Consider the following 24,939-nt stretch of genomic DNA (forward strand, 5'->3'; position numbering starts at 1 on the left):
GTAACTTACCTAGGTCCTTTCTCCTTTGTAATAAACTGTTTTACAGTCAGACCCCGACCCCGAGATATAATTAATAATATACATGTTTTTTATTTACTTTATTTGTCTTCTTCTTTCGACTTCTCCCATTAGGGGTCGTCACAGCGGATCATCCGTCTCCATACGCCCCTGTCCTCTACAATTGCCTCTTTCAACTCCACTACCTGCATGTCTTCTCTCACCACATCCATAAACCTTCTCTTTGGTCTTGCTCTTTTCTGCCATACTGAGGGGCTCCATCCTCAGCATTCTCCTTCAGATATACCCCATGTCCCTCCTCTGCACATGTCCAAACTATCTCAATCTCCTCCCTCACCTTGTCTCCAAAATGTTCTACATGCGCTGTCCCTCTAATAACCTCGTTCCTAATCCTGTCCATCCTCGTCACTCCCAACAAAAACCTCAACATCTTCAGATCTGCTACCTCCAGCTCCACTTCCTGTCTAATTTACTTTATTTGTACTATGTAAAAAAAAAATTAATGTGTTTACAGTGCATCATAGAGTAGTCAAGCTTCTCGATTCACAACCTGATGGACTTACGACCGTTTTTTCGGTCCCTATCTACGTCGTTAGTTGGGGTCTACCTGTAATTTTCCCTAAACATTACAACATCCTTTCACACACAAAAAAATTTAATTGTTTACATTTTATAAATCCCCCAAAATTTAAATGTTCCCATCCATCCCGTTCTACACCGATCACGCATAACATTATGACCACCCGCCCAATAAACAAACATTTGTAATATTTCAAGCTTTTTATTTGTAAACAGCATGAATAAATCTACAGACTGAGTCTAATCAAAAACAGCAACATTAATTTTTTTAATGTACACATTTAATGAGAAAAGGAGATTAGCTGTACGATATGATTATTATGAATCCCTTATCCATTTATCTTATATTTCCTTCCTGTGAATCAATTGTCAGTATGCATGTATTTCGCATACTGTAGATTTACATCCACTTTCTATATCTCTGGGAAGTAATTTTTCTAATATGTTCATATGCATCACCCTTAAATTTAAACTTAGGCCACCACCACCTCCACCACTGAGACTGGGGCATCAAGCATAACTTCAAGCACATTGGAACTGAAGCATAAAGGGACTGAGAAATTGTATTCAGACATCCAGGGACAAAAGATTTAAGCATATTAGGACTCAAGCATACTAAGAACTGTTGATTAAGCATACTGGGCCATGGGATGGTCATTCCAGCCAGGCAGACTGCTGAGCATTTCATCAGTGGAGGGTTGAATGGGCCAACCCCAGGCTTTAAAGAAAGGAGCCAGATTCATGCTCACTACATTTGAGAATGTTTTAGCGTATAAGTTCATCTTTCCATCTCGGTCTTGTGGCACGTTACTAATGCTGTGGTAAGCGGCAAAGACTTTCTTCAAAGCATCCCAGCCAAATTTTTCTTGCAACTGAAACAAAATAGAGAATATAAGAAGGGGCAGAAAATATATTTACATCTGGAAATTGTCAAAATACAGTATTACTTAATTAAAGATCAAATCAAGTGAGTTTGAATATATTTTCTTTATATATTTATATACATTAGAAATGTAAAGTGTATTTCTTGCCACTCTTCTAAAATTAAGAACGTAATTTGGTTATTAGGATGGTAAATATTAAATCAGTAATACCCTCCAAATACTTTCACAATATTTGCAATTGATATTAATTAAAAAATAAATAAAAAAAAATTGTTTACCTGAATGTACGTCTCCAGAGCTGTCCAAACACTCCATTGCTCTAGATTCCTTCCTCCATTAGCGTAACTCGCAGTTCGACTCTTTCTGTTTTCTACAGACATGTTTGGATGAGCATTTTCCCTCTTCACCCCCAACACCTCCTCATGTATATACACTGACCACAGGTTACATGTGCATTCAGTGGTATGTGGAGGGAACTCCCACACTGAACATTGCTGATTATGGCCCAATTCATGAATTGGCCCCCAAATTCCCGTTTTACGAGCAACCTCGGGGCTCACGAGTTCCTCAGCAGAGGTGGAGTGAATCATTACTGGGTAGCCGGCATGCATGAAACCTGTTATATGAGGGATTGAGGGATTAAAAAAACGTATTAGTCATGATCATGTCATGTCATAACCATCATTAAGAAGCTTAAGTTGTTATGTCTGTGCTACTAAGAAACAGAACAAACCATGAGAGATTTGAACATCAGCGACAAAGCGTTCCTTGCGTGGAAACTTGGCAGGCTTTGCCGCTAACTCTGCCACACCCTTCATGATGGAATCCCAGAGAGCCGCAACCTCGTCGGGACGATCCAGTTTGCGTATGAAGTCTGAGTGTAAGGTGATGATTAAATTTTCAAACTCAAGTTCGGCCCAAGGAGCTGGCGCATTACGGATCTTCTTCACCCAGTCTACTACGCTGGTTTTTCCTGATGGCGAGAGAATGTTAAGTTTACTTTTTTAGCAGTACTATAATAACTTCTATGAAAAACTATGAAATACATCCAATTCCAAGATGTATTTTTAAAGCTTGGCCTAGAAGTGGCATTTTCCCTGAGTGTCTGAAACAGATCTTTGAGAGTTTATTAATCTAGACATCAATGATAATGTTATCATTATTTTTATAATATTATTCATTAATAAGCTAATGATATGATATTTAACAAACTGCTGGCATTTACTACAAAGTATATGAATAATTTAATTTAAGTATTATATTTATGGGCAAATCACCATGCTGAATTATTCACAAATCAATTTAAAAATATGAAGTCTTTTTTTCACATCAGTTGTCTATTCTTTTGCATAATAATCACTTCATTATTACATATAATCAATATTAATCACTAAATACTAAATAATCAGTTAATGACTGTTGCACTGATTCAGTTCACACTATGCCTTGTAAATCAAGCACTGATCCAGACCATTTGTTACACTCCGGATTCTATATTCTAATCATTCTGTTGGGAAATGGCAAAAATTGTGGACCAGCTACCCATCAATGATTTTACAGAATAAACACTTTTTTATTCCAGTCTTGCTACATATTGTCACCAAAGATTCTCACATAGTTTTTCAGATCACCGTCCACTAATCAGAGAATCAGGTATTATATTGCAGCAAACTGCTTCAGTAGTAGTCAGTGCTGGTGTTAATCATAATTGAATTTACCAGACTTGTAGTACGGTGCTTTTATGGCTGTTTGTACAACAACCTCCACCCCTTTCACTTTGCTCTTGGGTGGTGCAATCAGGTATATGAGACCTCCCCACAAATTCCAGACCTGCAGCATCTCGCTGTCCAAAGCAAATCGCTCATGCACCACAGGAGCGCGTTTTAAAACATCGGCTTCTCCCAAGCAATCTGTTTGGCATCCAATCTGCAGCTGTAGACGCAAAGTGTAAATGTTCACTTTACTTTATTTAAATTCTTCCTGCAAGTACACAAAACTTATCACGTGTTCATATATCTCCTGCATCTCCACAGTTGCAGCAAATATAGAGAAACATGTTTGAATGAGAACATATAGACATACTGGGCGATGTAATTACCTGCCATCCTTTGCCTTTGATTTCTGGAGGTACTGCAATGTACGTTCGCATTCCAGGAGAAAGATACAATCCTGTGCTTATCCATTCTTCACGATCTGTAACAAATATCACTTGGTATTATAAAGTGTCACGAGGTTTAGAAATAAAATACATGCAGATTGTATGCATGACTAAAACCACAAGGACACAGAGATCCAGACCTTGGTAGTTTTGGCAGTGAATATATTGAGCTGTCAAATTCAACATGATGAACTATTGTTAAGAAGTTTTATTCCAAGATCTACTGTCACTGCCTGGAAACTTCAACAGGAAATTCAGGAAAAACACCCCAGACAGGGTGCCAACCCAGTGCATGACATAATGTCTCTCTCTCTTATACACACATTCTTGCACTCCGCACTATGAACAGTTTTAAATGCCAAACAGCCTGTAGTGCATGTCTTTGGAAGAATGTGTAATACTGCTAGTCGGATCTGCTTGCTACTTGCAGTAACATTGGCTGATCAGGTTGGGCTCCAGCCTCATCAGTTGGCCATAAATAAAAATTTTATGTTAGTTCAATTTGATGTTATGCTGAATTACATTACTCATTATTGACTCACCCTGTGCATGATAATGCATTATTAACTCTTGTATGGATGTCACAGTGTCATGGGATTGTACATTTGTAAAACATTTCTCCTAATTAAATGAAATAGTTGAACTAAAACAAGAACAGTTTATGTAATAATGAAAGGACAACATCAGAAGTTGGAAACGGATATATAGCACAGATTCACACTGATTTACAGTGCCTGCCAAAACGCTTAGTCTTTCATAGTTTTCTGAGACACATGCATGTTTCTTTTGTTTTCATGCAACAAACCAGGTAAAAGGCAAAAACACACAAGAACTGGTGAATCCCTAGAAGAAAGTTCTTTGGACAGATGAGTTCATATTTAACATTTAAATGTTAGCAGACAGCCTAACCCCACAGTCAAAGACGAAGGTGGAAGCTTAATTGTTTAAGGTTGTTTGATAGCAGGGAAGGATGGAAAGTAAATACGGTTGAAAGGAATACTGAATCATTATGGCTACCCATCAATATTTCAGAGCCATGCAATTCCGTCCAGACTGCAACAATTTTGGAACCAACTTCACCACACAACAAAACAATGAGCCAAAGCGTATGTTCAAGGATCTTTAAGCAAACAGTTAGCTGGAGTGACCTAAATCATAGTGAACTGCTCCAGGATGAACAGGATCACAAGGTCTTAAAAAAATATAGTGAAGAACACCTTTGGCATATTTTACAAAAGGTATTTCAGCTTAATGTTTGGAGAAACTGTTTAAATGCCAAACATGTTCAGAGATGCTAAGAGAGGATATTTTTTCACTGAAAATAAAGTTTATCATATGTACATTTACATATTTGTTTAGTCAAAGTAAATCCTCATAGTAATTTTTTTTGTTCCCTAGTTGGTTACATTACAACTTATGTAAACAAAAGGAACCTGCACATGTTAAGATCAAAAAAGAAAAAAATGGGTGTTTTCTGAACTTATGACAGTCACTGCATATATTTTAATAAAATACTAATCCTGGTTATAATTTAACTTAAACTGACTGTGGCAGAAACTTTTCAGTTCACTTAGCCCTGTATAGTGATTTACCTGTTTGGTGTAAAAACAGCCAGTGTAAGCTAAAGTGTAAACTTAATAAATACAATACAAAAAAACAGAAAATTTAATTTTTATTAAAAAAAAAGAATCTCTACCAGATGTGTCTGCGCTGATCTGGATTCTCGCATTGAACACAGAGGGTAGGTTGGGTAGGTTCTTGATGATGTATGGAAGAAGAGCATCAGGTTCTTTGCACACCCTGTAAACCTCACTTCCTACATGAAGCAGCATTTTATCTTTGGAACTCTGAACAGGACAGGTCTGACACACCTGAGGAACTCCTCCCTCTTTGACAATATCTGTGATCAGTGAAACCATTGAGGTATAGGAAGCACTGTCATGAGCCTGCATACGCAGATAATGTGTGCAGTCACGTCTCAGCTTTTGAAGACAACCCTGTTCGTGTTCTGTAAGATCCTGGCCCTGGATGACATGGCCAGCAAAGCGCTGCAGCAGGTCACGGAAGTGGTATGCACGTGTACCTCTGTCACCATATTCTGTCATTTGCTGGGCTTTATACAAGTCACCTCCCAAAGTATTACCCATTATACACAGTCCCATTTTACTGAGGATGCGGTTTCCTGGGCAATTGGTCATCACATTAAGTGCAGGGTTGCTCTGTGCCCAGTACCAAGCATGACCTCCAATCATGAGACCTCCCCCCTCAGCAACAAATTCCTGGATCTGGTTACATTTAGAATCATCGTAGGAGGTACAAACAAAGACACTTAGGTCTTTCCTTAATCCAGTGAATTCACATTTTAGACCCGATTTGCTCAGAACACGATGGGCATCTTTAAGTTGGGGCATGATTCCAATAACCCCTTTTCGCCCTTCATCAAGCCAATGGATAGCATTGATCAGGAAGTTAGAGAGTGAATCACGCCCAAGAAAGCTTTCATGGGTGGCCACAATTATTCTTCCTTGTCCATAGTAGGCCCCAGCAATGAATGCTCTACCACATGGGGTAAGTGCAATAGGAAAGGCTAAGGGTCCATGTGCCATCACTTCAGATGCTAAAGCCCCACCTCGAACATCAAACTCTGAAACACCATTGAGTAGAAATTGTAGGTCATTTTGGAAATCTTTACCAATCCTGGAAATAAGCCGACATAAAACTAGTGAGTTTTTTTTTTTTACAGACAAAGAAATGCTTGTTTAAAAAAGTAACATTTTATATTTGCTTTACTTACGAAACTGCCAGCCAGTTCGAGGGAATTTGCATGGGAATAGGACATTTGCCACTTTCCCCTGGAATCTCTGAGAAATAGATTCCTGCCACACTGCACACTTTGTTTCCTGGAAAAGAGAGCAATGTATTCTCTTCTGGATTGGTCTGAGCCCAGTGCCAAGCATGACCAGCAATAAGCAAGCCTCCCCCAGCTTTAAGGAAGGCAACCAAGTCTTTGGCACATGAATCGACACTGTAGGCATCAGTCACATAGACTGCATAACCCACATTTCGGAAATCTCCTACCTCGGTTTTTAGAGCACAGTAGGATAAATTCTCAGCAAGGGAACTGAGATTCTTCTGAATGCCTACTGTTGTGCTTTCAGACTCAGGTGGCATAAGCCAAGCCAAGGCATTTTCCACCAGGACTGGAAGACTTGTTAAATACTTCTCATGTCCCAACACTACTATACGTCCCTGACCATAGCGAGATGCGGCCATCAGAACCTGACCTCTTGAATTCATAGCGAGTGGAAAGGCTTGGCTGCCTATTAGAACAAGGTCACTTGGTAGAGCATTGGCTTCAAAATCAAGTTCCTGAATTCCTTTCATAATAGCACAGTAGTCTTGCTCTCGTTCCATTGTGCTTTAGTTAATAATTTCTTCTTTGGTATCTCCAAAAAATCTCCAATTAATCTTTTACGATAGGGGTTTCAGATGGCGTAGTGGTTCTGAAAGAAAGAAAAAGGCTTAAGAATGATCACAATGTATTTCACATCCCATTTAAAATGACAGAGTCTAAATGTTGTCTATTTCCTAAATGTAAATAAAGACTATGAAATTCTGTAGTATACCGTAATTTCCGGACTATAAAGCGCACCCATATATAAGCACCCACTGAATTTTACAAATATTTTTATTTTTAACATAAATAAGCTGCACCTGTCTATATTAGTGTACTGTATATAGTCTATGCATTAGTGTCTACACTAATGTACTTTACACAGGCTTTAACGGTGTAACGGGTGAAATATGTTGCGCTTCCTTTAGGAGACCGGCACAGCATTTTTCCGGTATTACTGCATGTGTTCAAGATGAGGATTATGTGTTTATTATTTTCTGATGCTCATTTCTAAGTTTCTTTGACTAACCCTTAACGCTGTTGCCAAGAAAACCTGTCTGTGCTCATATGATTTCTGTTGTAACTGGAGTTAGTGAGCTCTCCCTTCACCCAGACTCAACGCGTTACAACGGCTTGTATCTAAACAGTAGCCTACCAAGAAAGTCATTGTTCACTGTCTTCCTCCTTCCTTTTACGACTATTTCTCTCGGGAGTTTATCTTTTGGCATCGTCGTGCGTTTAAAAAAAAAAATTTTTTTTCTCCCGAAGCCAAGCAGCTCAGAACACAGGTGAGGTGCGTTTTTTTGGTTTCCGTTCGGAAATTTCATTGGACTAATGTTGTCACTCAGTTTTTTGGCTTGAAGTTTGTGAAATCGGGAAAAACCCAGGAAAAATTCATAACTTTCATAACATGCCAAACTTTACGGGTAAATTTTATTGTGTATGACAAGCGACGGGAATTGTCCATATCATGTTATTTGTTTAAATTGAAGTACTTTAGTATGTCAATTGTACTGTGTTTAGAGCCCAACCAGGGACAGGAGTTGAAAATTAGCATTTGCTATAAACTTTTTATGTAGCATTTCAGTGACAAGCTTGCTTTGACACTATGTATGTTGCATTGTCCATGTCAAAAAAATAAAATGAAATGAAATAAATTAGCCGCTTCGTTGTTTAAGCGTAGGGAAAAACGTAGGGAAAAAGTAGCGGCTTATAGTCCGAAAAATACGGTAATAGAATATTTGGTTCTTTCCCTAGTCAGCAGATTATCTAACTTGAGACTGATTACATATTTAAAAGAAATATGTTTTAAACATTTAATATCAAGAAGCAATGTAGTACTAAAAGAGTATGTACTTACCTTAGAAAAAGAAGGAGTAACAAGCCTCTCCCTGAACGTCCAAAAATCTTTTGAGTGTGTTCATTTGACTATTAGTGAGCCTGTTCTTGAAGAGCAACGTTTAATTGTTTGTTCTGTCAGAAGCTGGGTGGAGTAAAGGAAACTTCTTTCAGCGTCACTATTCATTACACATTCTGTCCCCGAAGGTGAGGTTAGCAACACTGACTGAAATCAAACTACTTTAAGTGATCTAAAATCACATAATTAACACGGTTGATTATTCGGGCACAATGGTGTATAGAACAAAACAACAAATATTTGTACAAAATGTAAGAGAATTAAAAATCTACTAATTTCAGTATGAATCATTACATATTTTTCATTTACCTAAACATTTTTTTGCCTGGTGCACTATTCAGATAATTTAATACAATAAATTAAACACTAACAAACATTTATTGATGTTGCTATTTTTTGTATACATTATATCAAGGATAGAAACTGTTTTGACTGATCTTAATCTTTTCTAACACCTTAATCTTTAAATAAATAAAACTGTTTTAGACAAAGATCATTTTATTCTGTAAATATTAATTCTTGGGCTTATTTTTACATTCTGTCACACAGCATACAATGTGTCATACTGAAAATATAATTAGTGCCGAGGACAGTAACCAAACAAACTGGTAGGAAAACCAATATTTCCAGTTTTATTTTAATCCCACCACAAACAAAGAGCTGCTCATCATTCTACATTACACTTTATTATGAACTTGATTCAGATGCTTGTCATTTTATACTGAACTCACCTTGTAGACATGGTCAGCAGTGAGAGGTCAAAGATGAAGCCTTTTCTTCACACTGAGAAAACTAGCAAGCCAAAACACAACTAGCTCTCATGAAAAGCCAGGAAGAAACGCCCACATATTTATGTGTTTAAAAAAAAAAGCCCTTCTGTTCAGGGGAGGTGCGAGAAGTCTGGGTCAAACTAATATGTAACAGGAAAAGCCTGTTTTGGCAGAAAGGAAAAGATTCCTAAAATTGAAATAAAAAACAAAATAAATAAAAAAGTGCATACACATACTTATAAAGCTGTTGTGCTGCAAAGAGGTTTTAAAGGGATTAAAATGTCAGTATAATTATTCTAACTTAATGCATATTGCAATGCTAAATTTCTACATATAATAGAACACAGATGCAGTACAGTATATTAAATGAGTTTAAATGATCAAATTGTTTGAATAAATGCATTGATTTTACAGCTGTATGTAATTGAGCAAATATATAACCTTAGGAAGTAATACATTTTAAGGCAAAACCAAGGTAGTTTTGAATGAATGGCTGTAACACGCCTCGGAAAAGTTGGAAAAAGGGTCATGTTTACCAGGGCCATGAAGTATTTCATTTTCATTTAACAACAATCTGTATACATCTGGAAACTAGAGAGACCAGTTGCTGCAGTGTGGGAGAGGAATGTTGTCCCATTCATGCCTTGTCTGCTACAGGATTCTGGCTGTGCAACTGTTCTGGGTCTTTTTTGTGAGATGACGAGCCAAATGTTTACAACTGATGAAAGGTCTAGACTGCAATGCTTTTGTCATAGATGCAGTGTTTTTAGCATTGTCTTACTCAAACATGCAAGGCATTCAATTAAAAACACGCAGACTGGATGGAAGCATATGTTGCTCTAAAACTTGTTTATACTTTTCAGCATTGATGGTACCATTCCAGATGTGCACGCTACCCTTTCCAAAGGCACTGATCGACTCTCACACAATCAAAGATACAGGATGCAAAGATTAAATAAAATAAATGAGTGGAAAGATTAAATTACATTGTTTACATTTGTTAGACAGCATTTGGGTAATACAGATGTGTGCGTTTTACATTTAATATTTAATTTTCTGAAAATAGGTTCTACTTAACTTTTTTTTAACTTATTTCAGGATATTTTAACAAAATGTCTTTATTCCTTCCATCCTTAATTAATTCACTCCCTCGAAATTGCCAGGATTTACCCTTTTTGCAATGCTTTGCTCATGTGCGTCCAGTAGAAAATAAACAAATCACTCTTTGAGACTGGTTTGGACCTTCAGAGGAGGGACATGGGTTATATCAGTAGGATAATGCTGAGGATGGAGCCACCAGGAAGATGGAAAAGAGGAAGAGCAAAGAGGAGGTTTATGGATGTGGTTAGGGAAGACATGCATGTGGTTAGGGTGAAAGAGGCAGATGTACAGGACAGAGGGGTATGGAGAAGTTAATGGGAGAAGCCAAAAGAAGAAGACGACTATGAGACTACTAGTTCTTCTGAGTCACATTAAAGATTTGTTCAAAATGAATAAATTGTTCACACATCACTACTTTGCCACCATTTTAAATGAGCAGAGAAGCAGGCAGCATTTCTGAATCATACTCATACGATCTCTTCTTCTGTGCTTGATAAAGCTTTTAACCGCTATTTGTGAATGATATGGCAAACTGTGTTTACAGACAGTGAGTTTTTCTGTTCCTGATCCCATGCAGTGATCTCCATTACAAAATCATGCCTGGTTTTAATGCTGTGCCACCTGAGGGCCCAAAGATCATGTGCAATCTAAATATTGGTTTTCACCCTTGACATTTTTTTGAGATTCTCTGCAACTTTTAGATAGTGTACTGTAAATGAGATATTCAATGTATTTTCAATCTGATGTTGAGGAACATTATTCTGAAATTGCTCCACAATTTGTAGATGCAGTTTTACACAGATTGGTGAACCTCTAAGCTCTAAGAACCTCTAAGCCACATCCGGCCCGATGTACAATTATATCTGGCCCGCGAGATGATTTTATATAGAGCTATTATTGTTTTTTATGTTATTATTTTATTGTTATTATTGGCCTGATTAATGAAGCGCTGATAAACACAAACTACAGCTCCCATAATGCATCGCTTCAGCTGCCTTACCGAACGCTAGGCTAGCTGGGAACATTCCAAGTCGAGCGTCAATCAAGTCGAACTTCTGTTTTTGTATTTAACCCTATTGTAAAGTTATTGTGAAACAGCGCCTCACAGTGGTTAAGAGAAAATTTGATTCTGTATATATGTTTACTGACACGGCAGGTAAACACGTGTGTCCTATTTGTGGAGCGAATGTGGCTGTAATTAAGGAATTGAATCTAAAACGGAACTACGAGACAAAACATCAGGATCAGCTGAAAAACCTGAATGCAGAGCAGAAGATACAGAAAGTAGTAGAGTTAAAGAAGAATCTGACATTTTAGCAGACGTTTTTCACCAGAGCAAAATCACAACGTGAAGCTGGTGTGAAAGCAGAGGAGAAATCAGAGGCACATCAGCCGGTTATTTACTGAGGGAGAGTTTCTGAAGAGCTGCATGATGAAGTCTTGTGTTTGACTGGAGATATTTTTATGGAGAGCAAAATATTTTAAGTTATTTAAAGTTTAAGTTGATTTATTCTGGAATAATTTGTCTTTTTTATTCATATTTATGTAAAAAAAAAAAAAAAAAAAAAAAAAAAAAATTCAGTTTTAGCGTGTTCCATAAGTTGTTTTCCTGTTCGGCCCGCGACCTAAAGTGTGCTTTAAGTTTTGGCCCCCTGTGCAATTGAGTTTGACTACCCTGCTCTAAACCATCTTTTACCTGTGAGAGATTCTGACACTTATTTAGTTAATTTTTCTTATTAGTAACATTTACTTTTCCAGCCTTATCCTTTTCCCTGTTTTCAACATTTGATATATTAATTATGTTCTATTATGAATAAAATGTGGGTCTATGAGATTTGCAAATCATTGCATTCTGTTCTTGTTTACATTTTGCACAATGTCTTACCTTTTTGAAATTATGGTTGTAAGTTAGCAAGGTGATTGGCCCATAACTGGTATTTAATGCAGTCTTTATCTACTTCACCATAGTTGTAGATCTAACATAATAAAAGTCTAAGTAAGTGTATTCTGTATTATGTAAACCCCATTTTGTTGAAACAGGTCAACAATTTGTATCCACAGTGATGGGTCGTTTCTTTAATGTGACTCAGAAGAACGAGTATTCTCAAAGAGTGAGGCATCTCGAGGTGCATCTCCAGAGGTTATGTACAGGAAACAGAATCAATGAGTTCATCTCTCGACTCTTTTGCTCAGAGTCGTTCGTTCCTTTATCAAGTGACTCCCGTATACACTATGCAGTTATATACGTGTTGGGGGCTCTGTTGTTTGAAAATCTAACACTACTTCTCACTATTAAAGTTCATAGAACCAATAAGAAACGAAAATCTCCGATCTTCATCACAATAACGCTTTACATTTATACAACGTACCTCGTTGTACCAATGGTACATTACCGCCACCTACTGTGTTGGAGAGTCAACCAGCGACGTACAACTTCTACGTAGAAGGAACTCTTTCCTTCTCACCCCTCTTTATCCTAAATATAATTTCCCAAACTGTAAACTATATCCTATTTGCTAGACCAATGTCGTTTAGGAAGCCAAATAGATGTGTACCTCTTTATTAACGAGTGGATAAAAACGCACCAAGCCACCAAGCCACCAAGGATTCATGAATCCTTCTCTTCATTGACTCGGATCAATTGAGTCCTTGGTTATCTTGCTGCTAACATGTAATTAAAACTTGTAAATTATACAGTTTAGTTGTTAAAAGTTGTTTTAAGCAAGTAAGTATAGCAACAGGTAGCTGACTGAGTTTTTTAGGAAAGTTCCTGTATGGTCGGAAACACAGGAGTCTCAGTTTTGCAGGTCCTATACGTGTCCTGGCTGATCCACCTGAACCGTGCGATTCAGAGGATCTTTAGTGAAATCCGGGAGACTTGTGAGTGGGATTCATGAATCCACGGATTCGGTAAATTAAAAAAGTGTTTGTTGAGTTCCCTCTAGTGGAATTCCATGGTAAAATCAGGCAGCATCCCAACCGACTCAAAGTGACTCAAGAGACTCGTGAGATTCGGATCCTTTCACTGAGTGATTCAAAAGGATTTGAATCCGTAAACTGATTCGGATTTCTCGTCTTTACTTTCTGTTTGTTCTTCTTTGGTGTTTAACGGGGGTTGGTCCCAACGGTGTATTACCGCCACCTCTTGTACTGGAGTGTGAACCGGAACTGAACAGAGATTAACTATATCTATATATAATAGACACTTTCCTTAATCCTAATGATAATTTAAAAAACTGTAAACTATATCTTATTTGCTAAACCAGTGTCTTTTAGAAAGCTAAATAAATGTGCGCTAATGTCATTTGATGTTTTTTCCCAGAAGTTCCTTAAGTGAATTAATTGAATCCCCAATTTCCTTATGTTTTCTTTCATCATTATTTGTTCTCTCTCATACTTCCAACATTCAAGGGCCACATGCTCAACAGATTTAATACTATTAGAAAATGCAAATTTTCCTGATCTATGCTTACCTATAATGTGTAAGCACTTATTTCATCCAATGTCCCATTATTAATCTTTTCTTTTTATTTATTATTCGTTTCGATTCCTTCCAGTTGTCCCCCCTGTTCTAACCTCCATTGTACTGTATGCTGTATAAATGTCTTCTTCGATATATTTTCTCTTTTAACTGGTACCTTACTTGTACATTTTACCTTCATCTCTATCTGGTACTTTTTATACTAAATATTTGCTGTAACTGTGACTTAAATGATTGCATACTATTTAGGACGGCACTAAAATCTAAACAAATTACAACTTGGTCTAATTTTTTCTACCCACTGAAATGCCAACCAGATACCAGTCAGCTTTACTGTAAATACAGATACATGATCAGACTCTTGTTTGTACCTTGATTCCCATCTTTGATACCACGATTGCAGCCCCAGTTTGCGGATCATTTGACCCATCTGTTCAGATACCTAGCAGACTCCTTATTCAGATAATACAAAATGCTTCACAGAAGTCCACCTCCTCACTACTTTTATGCTTAATATCTGTAGGTCCACACTAGGCAGTACAAAGAAAAACTTTATTATACCGCATGCAAAGACATCTTATACAATTATGTGGCACAAGCTTTGAGATAACAGTTCCCTATACCTTTGCCCATATAATGTGTGTGTATATATATATAATATAATAATATAAAGCCTTATATTCAGATATACCAAGATTTTAGTATTAGGCTATCAAGCATACAGCAATTGAAGCAAACATCATAGAGTGGTTGACAAATGGTGATCTAACAATATATTGCAACTTTATGAATCAAGCATACTGGCACATCAAGAATACTAATAACTGCTGATTAGGGAGTTAAGCATACTGAGCCATGGGATGGTCGTTCCACTTAGGCAGACTGCTGAGCTTTTCATCAGTGGAGGGTTGAATGGGCCAACCCCAGGCTTTAAAGAAAGGAGCCAGATTCATGTTCACTACCTTTGAGAATGTTTTAGCGTACAAGTTCATCTTTCCATCTCTGTCTTTTGGAACATTACTCATGCTATGATAAGCTCCAAAGACTTTCTTGAAAGCATCCCAGCCAAATTTTTCTTGCAACTGAAAAAAAAAAAAGTTTAAATAAAGTGAGTTTTTCCTTTTATATATTTTTAGAAACATTTAAATTTTAACACTAAAATCACACACACACACACACACACACACACACACACACACACACACACACACACACACAGGTGTTTTTCACAATTTAATGTCTCAGATCATCAAAATTATTTAAATATTAGTAAAAGATAAGTAATAACTGGTTGGACCACCCTTAGCAGCAACAACTGCAATCAATCATTAGCAATAACTTGCAGTGAGTCTGTTACAGTGCTGTGGAGGAATTTTGGTCCACTCATCTATGCATAATTGTTGTAATTCAGTCACATTGGAGAGATTATAAGCATTAAATGCCTTTTTAAGGTCTTGCCACAGCATCTCAATAGCATTCAGGTCAGGACTTCACTCCAAAGTCTTCATTTTGTTTTTCTTCAGCCATTCAGAGATGGACTTGCCGGTGTGTTTTGGCTCATTGTCCTGCTGCAGAACCCAAGTTCGCTTGAGGTCTCGAACAGTTAGCGGGACATTCTCCTTAAGGATATTTTGGTAAACAGCAGAAATTATGGTTCCATTTATCACAGCAAGTCTTCCATGTCCTGAAGCAGCAAAACAGCCCCAGACCATGGATGTTCTTTTCTGAAATGCGGTGTTACTTTTACGCCAGTCGTAATGGGACACACCTTCCAAATAGTGCAACTTTTGTCTCGTCAGTCCACAGAGTATTTTTCCCCAAAGTCTTGGGGTTAATCAAGATGTTTTCTGGCAAAACTAAGACGAGCCTTTATGTTAATTTTGCTCAGCAGCAGTTTTCGTCTTGGAACTCTGCCATGCAGACCATTTTTGCCTAGTCTCTTTCTTATGGTGGAGTCATGAACACTTACCTTAACTGAAGCAAGTGAGGCCTGCAGTTCTTTGGATGTTGTTGTGGGGTCTTTTGTGACCTCTTGGATGAGTCGTCGCTGTGCTCTTGGGGTAATATTGGTTGGCCGGCTACTCCTGGGAAGGTTCTCCACTGTTTCTATGTTTTTGCCATTTGTGAATAATGACTCTCACTGTGGTTCACTCGAGTCCCAAAGCTTTAGAAATGGCTTTATAACCTTTTCCAGACTGATAGCTCTCAAATACCTTCTTTCTCATTTGTTTCTGAATTTCTTTGGATCTCGGCATGATGTCTAGCTTTTAAGGATCTTTTAGTCTACTTCACTTTGTCAGGCAGGTCCTATTTAAGATATTTCTTGATTGTGAACAGTTGTGGCAGTAATCAGGCCTGGGTGTGGCAAGAGAAATTGAACTCAGGTGTGATAAACCACAGTTTTACCAGGTGGACAAACACTTTTTTCCACACAGGGCCATGTAGTTTTGTATTTTGATTTCCCTCATTCCTTCATTTAAAAACTGCATGTTGTGTTCACTTGTGTTATCTTGTACTAATATTTAAATAAGTTTAATGATCTGAAACATTAAAGTGTGACAAACATGCAAACAAAATAAGAAATCAGGAAGGGGCAAACATTATTTCACACCACTGTGTGTGTGTGTGTGTATATATATATATATACACACACACACACACACACACACACACACACACACACATATATATATATATATATATATATTGTATTTACTAACCTAATTCGGTTACTAAATATTAAATAAAAGAATACCCCCATATTAATTGGAATAAAAACAATCAGAAAACGCTTACCTGCAGGTACGTCTCCAGAGCTGTCCAAACAGTCCATTGTTTCAGATTTCTTCCTCTCTTAGCGTAATTCTTAGCTTCATGCTTTCTGTTTTCTACAGACATGCTTGGATGAGCATTTTCCCTCTTCACCCCCAACACCTCCTCATGTATATACACTGACCACAGGTTACATGTGGCTTCACTGGTATGTGGAGGGAAGTCCCACACTGAACGTTGCTGATTGTGACCCAATTCATGAATTGGCCCCCAAATTCCCGTTTTACGAGCAATCTCTGGGCTCACAAGTTCCTCAGCAGAGACAGATTGAATCATTACTGGGTAGCCGGCATGCATGAAACCTGTTATATGAGGGATTGAGGGATTAAGAAACCTGATTAGTCATGATCATTTCATGTCATAAACATCATCAAGTAGCTTAAGTTGTTATGTCTGTGCTACTAAGAAACAGAACAAACCATGAGAGATTTGAACATCAGCGACAAAGCGTTCCTTGCGTGGAAACTTGACAGGCTTTGCCGCTAACTCTGCCACACCCTTCATGATGGAATCCCAGAGAGCCGCAACCTCGTCGGGACGATCCAGTTTGCGTATGAAGTCTGAGTGTAAGGTGATGATTACATTTTCAAACTCAAGTTCGGCCCATGGAGCTGGCGCATTACGGATCTTCTTCACCCAGTCTTCTACGCTGGTTTTTCCTGATGGCAAGGAAATTCTAAGTTACCAAACTAATTTGGCAACACTAGAATACATTTTCCCAGCATATGTCTCACAAATTTGAAATACATCCAAACAGTAGTAATTAATGCTGGTGTTAAGGAAGTAAATACAAATGAATTTACCAGACTTGTAGTACGGTGCTTTTATGGCTGTTTGTACAACAACCTCCACCCCTTTCACTTTGCTCTTGGGTGGTGCAATCAGGTATATGAGACCTCCCCACAAATTCCAGACCTGCATGATCTCCCTGTCTAAAGCAAATCGCTCATGCACCACAGGAGCACGTTTTAAAACATCGGCTTCTCCCAAGCAATCTGTTTGGCATCCAATCTGCAGCTGTAGACGCAAAGTGTAAACATGAGCTTTACTTAAGCATTTGTTGTTATATTTCCTGTATCTCCACAGTTGCAGCAAATATAGAAAAACATTTGAATGAGAACATATAGAGGGATAAATTGAACAACATACTGGGCAGTGTAATTACCTGCCATCCTTTGCCTTTGATTTCTGGAGGTACTGTAATGTAAGTTCGCATTCCAGGAGAAAGATACAATCCTGTGCTTATCCATTCTTCATGATCTGTACCAAATATCACTTGATATTATACAGTGGCACGAGCTTAATAAATACCATACATACAGATTGTATACATGGCTGAAACCACAAGGACACAGAGGTCCAGACCTTGGTAGTTTTGGTGGTGAAGTAGCATATATTCAGCTGTCAATTTGGTGAAACATAGTAAAGAACCATTAAGACTATTATTCCAAGATCAGCAATGACAGTGATCATATTAAGGATAATTTATATTTATTTCTTCTACTGTCAATGCCTAAAACATTTAACAGAGAATTAAAGGCACCTTCTGGACGGGGTTCCAATCAGTTTACAGTGCATATCTTTGCAGGAATGAGTGAAAAAGGATTTTAGAATATCTGGTGGAAAACCCCTAGGGTTTTCCCAAAGACTTAATTATTTTGCTCAATAGGTTTGATATGCAATATAAGAGGCAAGCACATAACTATTAAATAGACAAAGTCAAGTTATTTAACATGTAATATTTTTGAGTGCATATGCATTTGGATTTTCTTTTACTACTAACAGTAATACTGGTAGTCAAATCAGTAAACTTAGTAAATACAATCAAGAACAACATTTTTTATTTCTATTAAAGAAGAAAGAATCTCTACCAGATGTGTCTGCGCTGATCTGGACCCTCGAGGGTAGGTTGGGCAGGTTCTTGATGATGTATGGCAGAAGTGCATCAGGATCTTTGCACACCTTGTAAACCTCACTTGCCAAATTAAGCAGCATTTTATCTTTTAAACTTTGAACAGGACAGGTCTGAGACACCTGTGGAACTCCTGCCTCTTTGATAAACTCTGTGATCAGTGAAACCATTGAGGTATAGGAAGCACGGTCATGAGCCTGCATACGCAGATAATGTGTGCAGTCACGATTCAGCTTTTGCAGACATTCCTGTTCATGTTCTGTAAGATCCTGGCCCTGGATGACATGGCCAGCAAAGCGCTGCAGCAGGTCACGGAAGTGGTATGCACGTGTACCTCTGTCACCATATTCTGAAATTTGCTGGACTTTATACAAGTCACCTTCCAAAGTATTACCCATTATACACAGTCCCATTTTACTGAGGATGCGGTTTCCTGGGTAATTGGTCATCACATTAAGTGCAGGGTTGCTCTGTGCCCAGTACCAAGCATGACCTCCAATCATGAGACCTCCCCCCTCAGCAACAAATTCCTGGATCTGATTACATTTAGAATCATCGTAGGAGGTACAAACAAAGACACTTAGGTCTTTCCTTAATCCAGTGAATTCACATTTTAGACCCGATTTGCTCAGAACACGATGGGCATCTTTAAGTTGGGGCATGATTCCGATAACCCCTTTGCGCTCTTTATCAAGCCAATGGATAGCATTGATCAGGAAGTTAGAGAGTGAATTACGCTCAAGGTACGTTTCATGGGTTGCCACAATTATTCTTCCTTGTCCATAGTAGGCCCCAGCAATGAATGCTCTACCATTTAGGGTAAGTGTAATAGGAAAGGCTAAGGGTCCATGTGCTATCACTTCAGATGCTAATTTCTCACCTCGAACATCAAACTCTGAAACACCTTTGAGTAGAAATTGTAGGTCATCTTTGAAATCCTTACCAATCCTGGAAATAAGCCAACATAAACCAAGTGTGATCTACGAGACAATAAAAATACTTTTAAATTAAACTTTTGTTTAACAAAAACATTTTTTTACATTTGCTTTACTTACGAAACTGCCAGCCAGTTCGAGGGAATTTGCATGGGCACAGGAAATTTGCCACATTCTCCTGGAGTCTCTGAGAAGTAGATTCCAGCAACACTGCACACTTTGTTCCCAGGAAAAGAGAGCAATGCATTCCCTTCTGGATTGGTCTGAGCCCAGTACCAAGCCTGACCAGCAATAAGCAAGCCTCCCCCAGCTTTTAGGAAGGCAACCAAGTCTTTGGCACATGAATCGACACAGTAGGCATCAGTCACATAGACTGCATAACCCACATTTCGGAACTCTCCTACTTCAGTTTTCAGAGGTAAACTTCCAGCAAGGGAACTGAGATTCTTCTGAATGCCTACTGTTTTGCTTTTAGACTCAGGTGGCATAAGCCAGGCCAAGGCATTTTTCACCAGGACTGGGAAACTTGTTAAATACTTCTCATGTCCCAACACCACAATTCGTCCCTTACCATAGCGAGATGCAGCCATCAGAACCTGACCTTTTGGATTCATAGCGAGTGGAAAGGATTGGCTGCCTATTAGAACAAGTTTACTTGGTAGGGCATCCCCTTCAAAATCAAACTCCTGAATCCCTTTCACAATAGCATAGTAGTCTTGCTCTGGATTCATTGTACTTCAGTTCCTGGCTTGAGATAATCTATTATGTTATGGGTTTGAGATAATCTATTATGTTATGGGTTTAAGATGTGGTAGTACTGCTGTAAGAAAGAACAACCTTTAAGAATAGTCACAATCTATTTTACATCACAGTTCAAATTAAACAATGCAACATTATTAATGAATTATTATTGTAAAGGTGAAAACAATTGGCACATATTTAAATATATCAATTTCAAATTATGGTTAGTAAATCAGCAGTGAACAGAGACTACAGTATGAAATTAAATAGTATCAGAAAATTCAGAGGTCTGAACAAACAACAAATTATATATTCAATTATATTATAAACAAAATAAAATATATTATAATATTAATTATAAATTAAAATCATATTGTCATTGTATCCATAATCAGCCCATTATTTAGCATGAGACAGACTACATAGTTAAAAGAAATAAAACAACAATGTTGGAATTAAAAGAAAATGCATATAATGCTATGTAAAAAAAAAAAAGAGACGCAAGAGTATGTACTCACCTATGAATAAAAATAAGTAACAAGTCAGACTGTCTCTCCCTGAACTTTCAAAAGTCTTTTGAGTGTGTTAATTTGAGTATTTATAAGCCTGTTGAAAAAGAGCAAGGTCAGCCCACCAGAAGCTGGGCGGGGAAAAGAAAACCTCTCTTAGCATCACCATTTATTACACATTCTCTCCCTAAAGGTGAAGTTCAAATTAAACTATTGTATTTGATAATATAGGTAATATAAGAATATGATTATTGGGCAAAATGGTGTATAATACAAAGCAACATTATTTGTACAGAATTAAAGAGAAAATCTAAATCCACTGATTATATTATGAATCTTTACATATTTGTTATTCACCTATATATTTGATTGCCCTGTGCATAATTCAGTCAATAAGACAATACATTATATACTGATGTACATTTATAAATGTATTGCATTATTTTAAAAAAATCATTTTAAATAATGATTATATGCATAATATAAGTATAAAAACTGACTGGGCTGCTTTTGCTCTTGCTAAACATCCTTATGATCTCTGTCACTCAGCATGCAATGTATACAGATGCTGAGTATAGTAAGCAAAAAAACTGGTTAGTAAACCAATACATCCAGCTTTATCTTATTTCCAAAACAAACAAAGAGCTGCACATCATTTTACACTACACTGGATCTATGATGATCTCAAATGTTGAGCTATTTTATTAGTTGCACAGTAGCTCCTGGTTCCACAATGTCAATTGACTGTATAAGACTGTAAAAAATTACTCAATCACACACACTCCAGTACTCATGGTAGTTCTCAATCTCCAGTGTTTTATATTGTCTAAAGATTTATAATCACACCCTTGATATCACCCAAATGAGGATCAGGGATTAAGTTCTGTCAAACTGCTTTGAGTCAATGTCCTTTGCGAAAAGCGCTATAGAAATAAACTTGAATGACACTTTAATGAACGAATTTAGGCATGCACTTACTTCAAATATATCTCGATTTAAACTGTACTCACATTGTAGGCATAAACAGCAGAGCAGAGAGAGGCTGCAGATGAAGTCTTTTCTTCACATTGAGAACATGGGCATGTCAAAACACAACCAGCTTTCATGAAGAATGAGGAAAAAACATGTACATAGGTCTATAGTCATTAACAAGCCAGATGTGTAACTAGGAAGAACATGAGTATGTATATGAGAATGATACCTTCTGTTCAGGGGAGGTAAGAAGTCTGGATTGAATGATTATATTGTAAAAGTAAAGCCTGTTGCAAAACAAACAAATAAACAACAAAAATAGCTAAATATTTAGATCTACCTCCAAAGCTGGTGTACAGTTAAAAAAAACAAAAACAAAAAAAAAAACCACACAAACATACACATTGTAATGCAGAAGTTTTACTTAAAATAGTTAGAACATAGATACAATAATGTAAGATTTTAATATTTGCAATAGGGTTAATTTTCAGATGGTTTGAAGTAATGCATCAGTGTAGAGCCAACGCCTGATATTAACTGAGCCACCAATGATAAAGCAAATATGATTAATTACATTTAATTACAAAATTATTATTTAAAAAAAAAAAATAAACAGGCAGCTGGGGTATCTTTTTTAACTAATATGTAAATAGGCTAGCGTGGTGATTTGCCCATAACTACTTCAACATCATTAATTAGAAATCTAAATCACATTGTTTTTATGCTTGGGAAAGCAAATTTGTTTTAGTTTGTACTTTTTCAATAGAAAGCCAGATACTGGGTATGAGAAATTTAAGAGAACCGAGGTAGAGCATAAGAACTATTTCGATGGAACAGAAGTTAAATAATGAAGGTCCAAAAATAAACCAAGATAAAATAATAACCCATCCAAATAAATGGCCTAATTAAATTAAACTGGGACAATATACTGACATACATTGCTTAAGTAACTCATATTTTCACTGTAGTCCTTGGATTTAAAATACAATGATTGGCCTGTTTTAGTGCACACATAGTGCATTATCAATTTCTTTATTAATCAAAGTATTCACCTTTTGCTTGATGACAGCTTTTCACACTCATTGCATTGTCTCAGTACGCCTTAACGAGGCAGTCACCTGGAATTGTTTTTAACCAATCTTGATGAGTTCCCAGGTGATCAGATTCAGCATGCTATTCCGTTCCTTTTTTTTTTTTTTAAAAGATAGCTCTTGAAGAACTTAAAGGTTTGGGTCATTGTCCATTTAAAAAACAAAGTGCACACTAAGTGCAAATCACATGTTGCTTAAGTTTGCACTCAATTTAGACTAAATCACCAAAAATGTCACCAGCAAAACACCCCCACACCATTACACTTGTCTTCCATGCTTCACACATTCAGAAACCATCAGTTGTAACAAAGACACAGTGATTAGAACTAAAAGTCAAAAATTTTTACTCATCAGAACAAATGGTCAGTTTTTCACTGATCTTATATCTATTACTTTAATTTCCTGGAACAAGCAAGTCTCTTCTGCTTGTTTCTCTTCCAAAGTAATGGTTTCTGACCACAACCATGAAGGCCTGACTTCTCTGAAGAGTAGATGTTGAAATATGCTTGTCACTTGAATTCCAGAAAGTGGTTATGTAACTCGTGGGAAAGACAACTGATGCAGTGGTCCCTAACCTTTTTTTGCGCCACAGACCGGTTTAATGTCGGACAATATTTTCACAGAACAGCCTTTAAGATGTGTCGGATAAATACAACAACAACAACAACAAAAAAAAATGATACGACCGGCATAAAAACTGATTTTTTTTATAAATATAATAATAAACGTGAATCCACTGTGGTGTGGTTTTTTTTTTTTTGCTAGGGGGTTTGAATTTATCGGTAATGTATTATTTGTTAGCGGCCGGAGCCCCTTTAAGAAGGTAGCGGATGGAGGTAAGACATGTGACCGAGGCATCATGACGTGCATTAAGAGTCATAGACAGATGTGGCGGAGAGAATCCGGTCATTTTCCAAAATAAAACATCGTTCAGAACTAGATATTAAATAAAACGGAAATAATGTAAATTATGTGTTTTTTCTGTGCGGCCCGGTACCAATTGACCCACGGACCGGTGCCGGGGGTTGGGGACCACTGCTTTAAAGCACATTAAGAGGGCAAGAAATGTTACAAATGTACTCTTGACAGGGCAAACATTTGAATTAAAAACCGTTCCCGGTGACTACCTCGTAAAATTTAAAGAGAGACTGCTATGAGTGTAGCAATCTGCCATTAAAGCTGAATGTTGCCACTCTGTATAATCTAAAATCTAAAATATACTCAGGGTTGTTTAACACTACATTGTTTACTTCATAATTGCATACGTGTTCTGTCATAGTTTAAAAGTCTTCAATATTAATGTATAATGTTAAAAATAAAAATAAAGAAAAAACACCAAATGGGCAGGTGTCTCCAAAATTTTGACTGAAAACCCCCAAAACAAAACAGACCAAAAAATAAATATATAATAATAATAATAATAATAATAATAATAATAATAATAATAATAATAATTGTTAAAAAAAAAAAAAAAAAAAAAAAAATATATATATATATATATATATATATATATATATATATATATATATATATATATATATATATATATTGGTATGTTTTGGTACTGGGCCGTACAAAAAGAATACATAACTTAAAACATTTGTTCCTTCAGTGTACCTCTGTTTCATCAGCTAGTGCGAGTGTCGGTGTGCACATCTGTGTTGCTGCTTCAATTGTTCTGCCATTTTATGTGCAGTTTCATATGAAAAGCAACTATTGATAGTTATCAGTTTAATTACCTGATAGTTTAATTACCTGATTTACCACTACACATGCCTAGCTGGAAGTAGGGAGAGATTCTGGGTCCATTTCTGTGTTCCAGAATGAGATCAATCCACAGTCCACCTTTGAATACATTTTATTGCTAGATTTATTATGGCACTATAACTGGGGTGTTGAAGATAATGTCTGACGTGTCGCCTTTTTAAAGGAACACATTGTTTTCTTCCATTACGAGCAAAGGTATCATTTGAAATGAACATAGATATATAGATATTAAATAAAACGGAAATAATGTAAATTATGTGTTTTTTCTGTGCGGCCCGGTACCAATTGACCCATGGACCGGTGCCGGGGGTTGGGGACCACTGCTTTAAAGCACATTAAAAGGGCAAGAAATGTTACAAATGTACTCTTGACAGGGCA

General features: G+C 37.1%; 1 protein-coding gene and 1 long non-coding RNA gene across 2 annotated transcripts; both read right to left on the bottom strand.

Moving 5' to 3' along the window:
* Nucleotides 1-785: 785 nt before the first annotated feature.
* On the bottom strand, nt 786-21,595 carry LOC310730563 (uncharacterized protein). Its single transcript, XM_083549579.1, has 15 exons — nt 20,741-21,595; nt 19,602-20,301; nt 18,506-19,494; nt 17,800-17,894; nt 17,438-17,651; nt 17,054-17,293; nt 16,599-16,936; nt 14,643-14,884; nt 6,434-7,057; nt 5,336-6,336; nt 3,580-3,674; nt 3,200-3,413; nt 2,215-2,454; nt 1,760-2,097; nt 786-1,469 (listed from the first exon to the last, which is right to left on the bottom strand). The coding sequence occupies exons 2-15, from the start codon at nt 20,210-20,212 to the stop codon at nt 1,227-1,229; spliced, it is 5,484 nt and encodes a 1,827-aa protein (XP_083405705.1). The 5' UTR covers nt 20,213-20,301; nt 20,741-21,595; the 3' UTR covers nt 786-1,226.
* Nucleotides 21,596-21,599: 4 nt separating this feature from the next.
* LOC310729883 lies at nt 21,600-23,347 on the bottom strand. Its single transcript, XR_014534681.1, has 3 exons — nt 22,756-23,347; nt 21,742-21,896; nt 21,600-21,654 (listed from the first exon to the last, which is right to left on the bottom strand). It is a non-coding gene; the product is annotated as an uncharacterized lncRNA (long non-coding RNA).
* Nucleotides 23,348-24,939: the final 1,592 nt, after the last annotated feature.

This window comes from Silurus aristotelis (assembly GCF_946808225.1).
Source record: "Silurus aristotelis genome assembly, chromosome: 8".
In the NCBI taxonomy this organism is placed as follows: domain Eukaryota; kingdom Metazoa; phylum Chordata; class Actinopteri; order Siluriformes; family Siluridae; genus Silurus; species Silurus aristotelis.

Excerpts from the sequence above, each read along its gene's own strand:
- LOC310730563 (XM_083549579.1), bottom strand. The coding sequence starts at position 20,212 with ATGAATCCAGAGCAAGACTACTATGCTATTGTGAAAGGGATTCAGGAG. Across the intron at positions 16,937-17,053 it reads TGATGTTCAAATCTCTCATG|GTTTCATGCATGCCGGCTAC; the intron begins GTTTGTTCTGTT and ends CTCATATAACAG. Across the intron at positions 2,455-3,199 it reads AGCACCGTACTACAAGTCTG|GAAAAACCAGCGTAGTAGAC; the intron begins GTAAATTCAATT and ends TCTCGCCATCAG.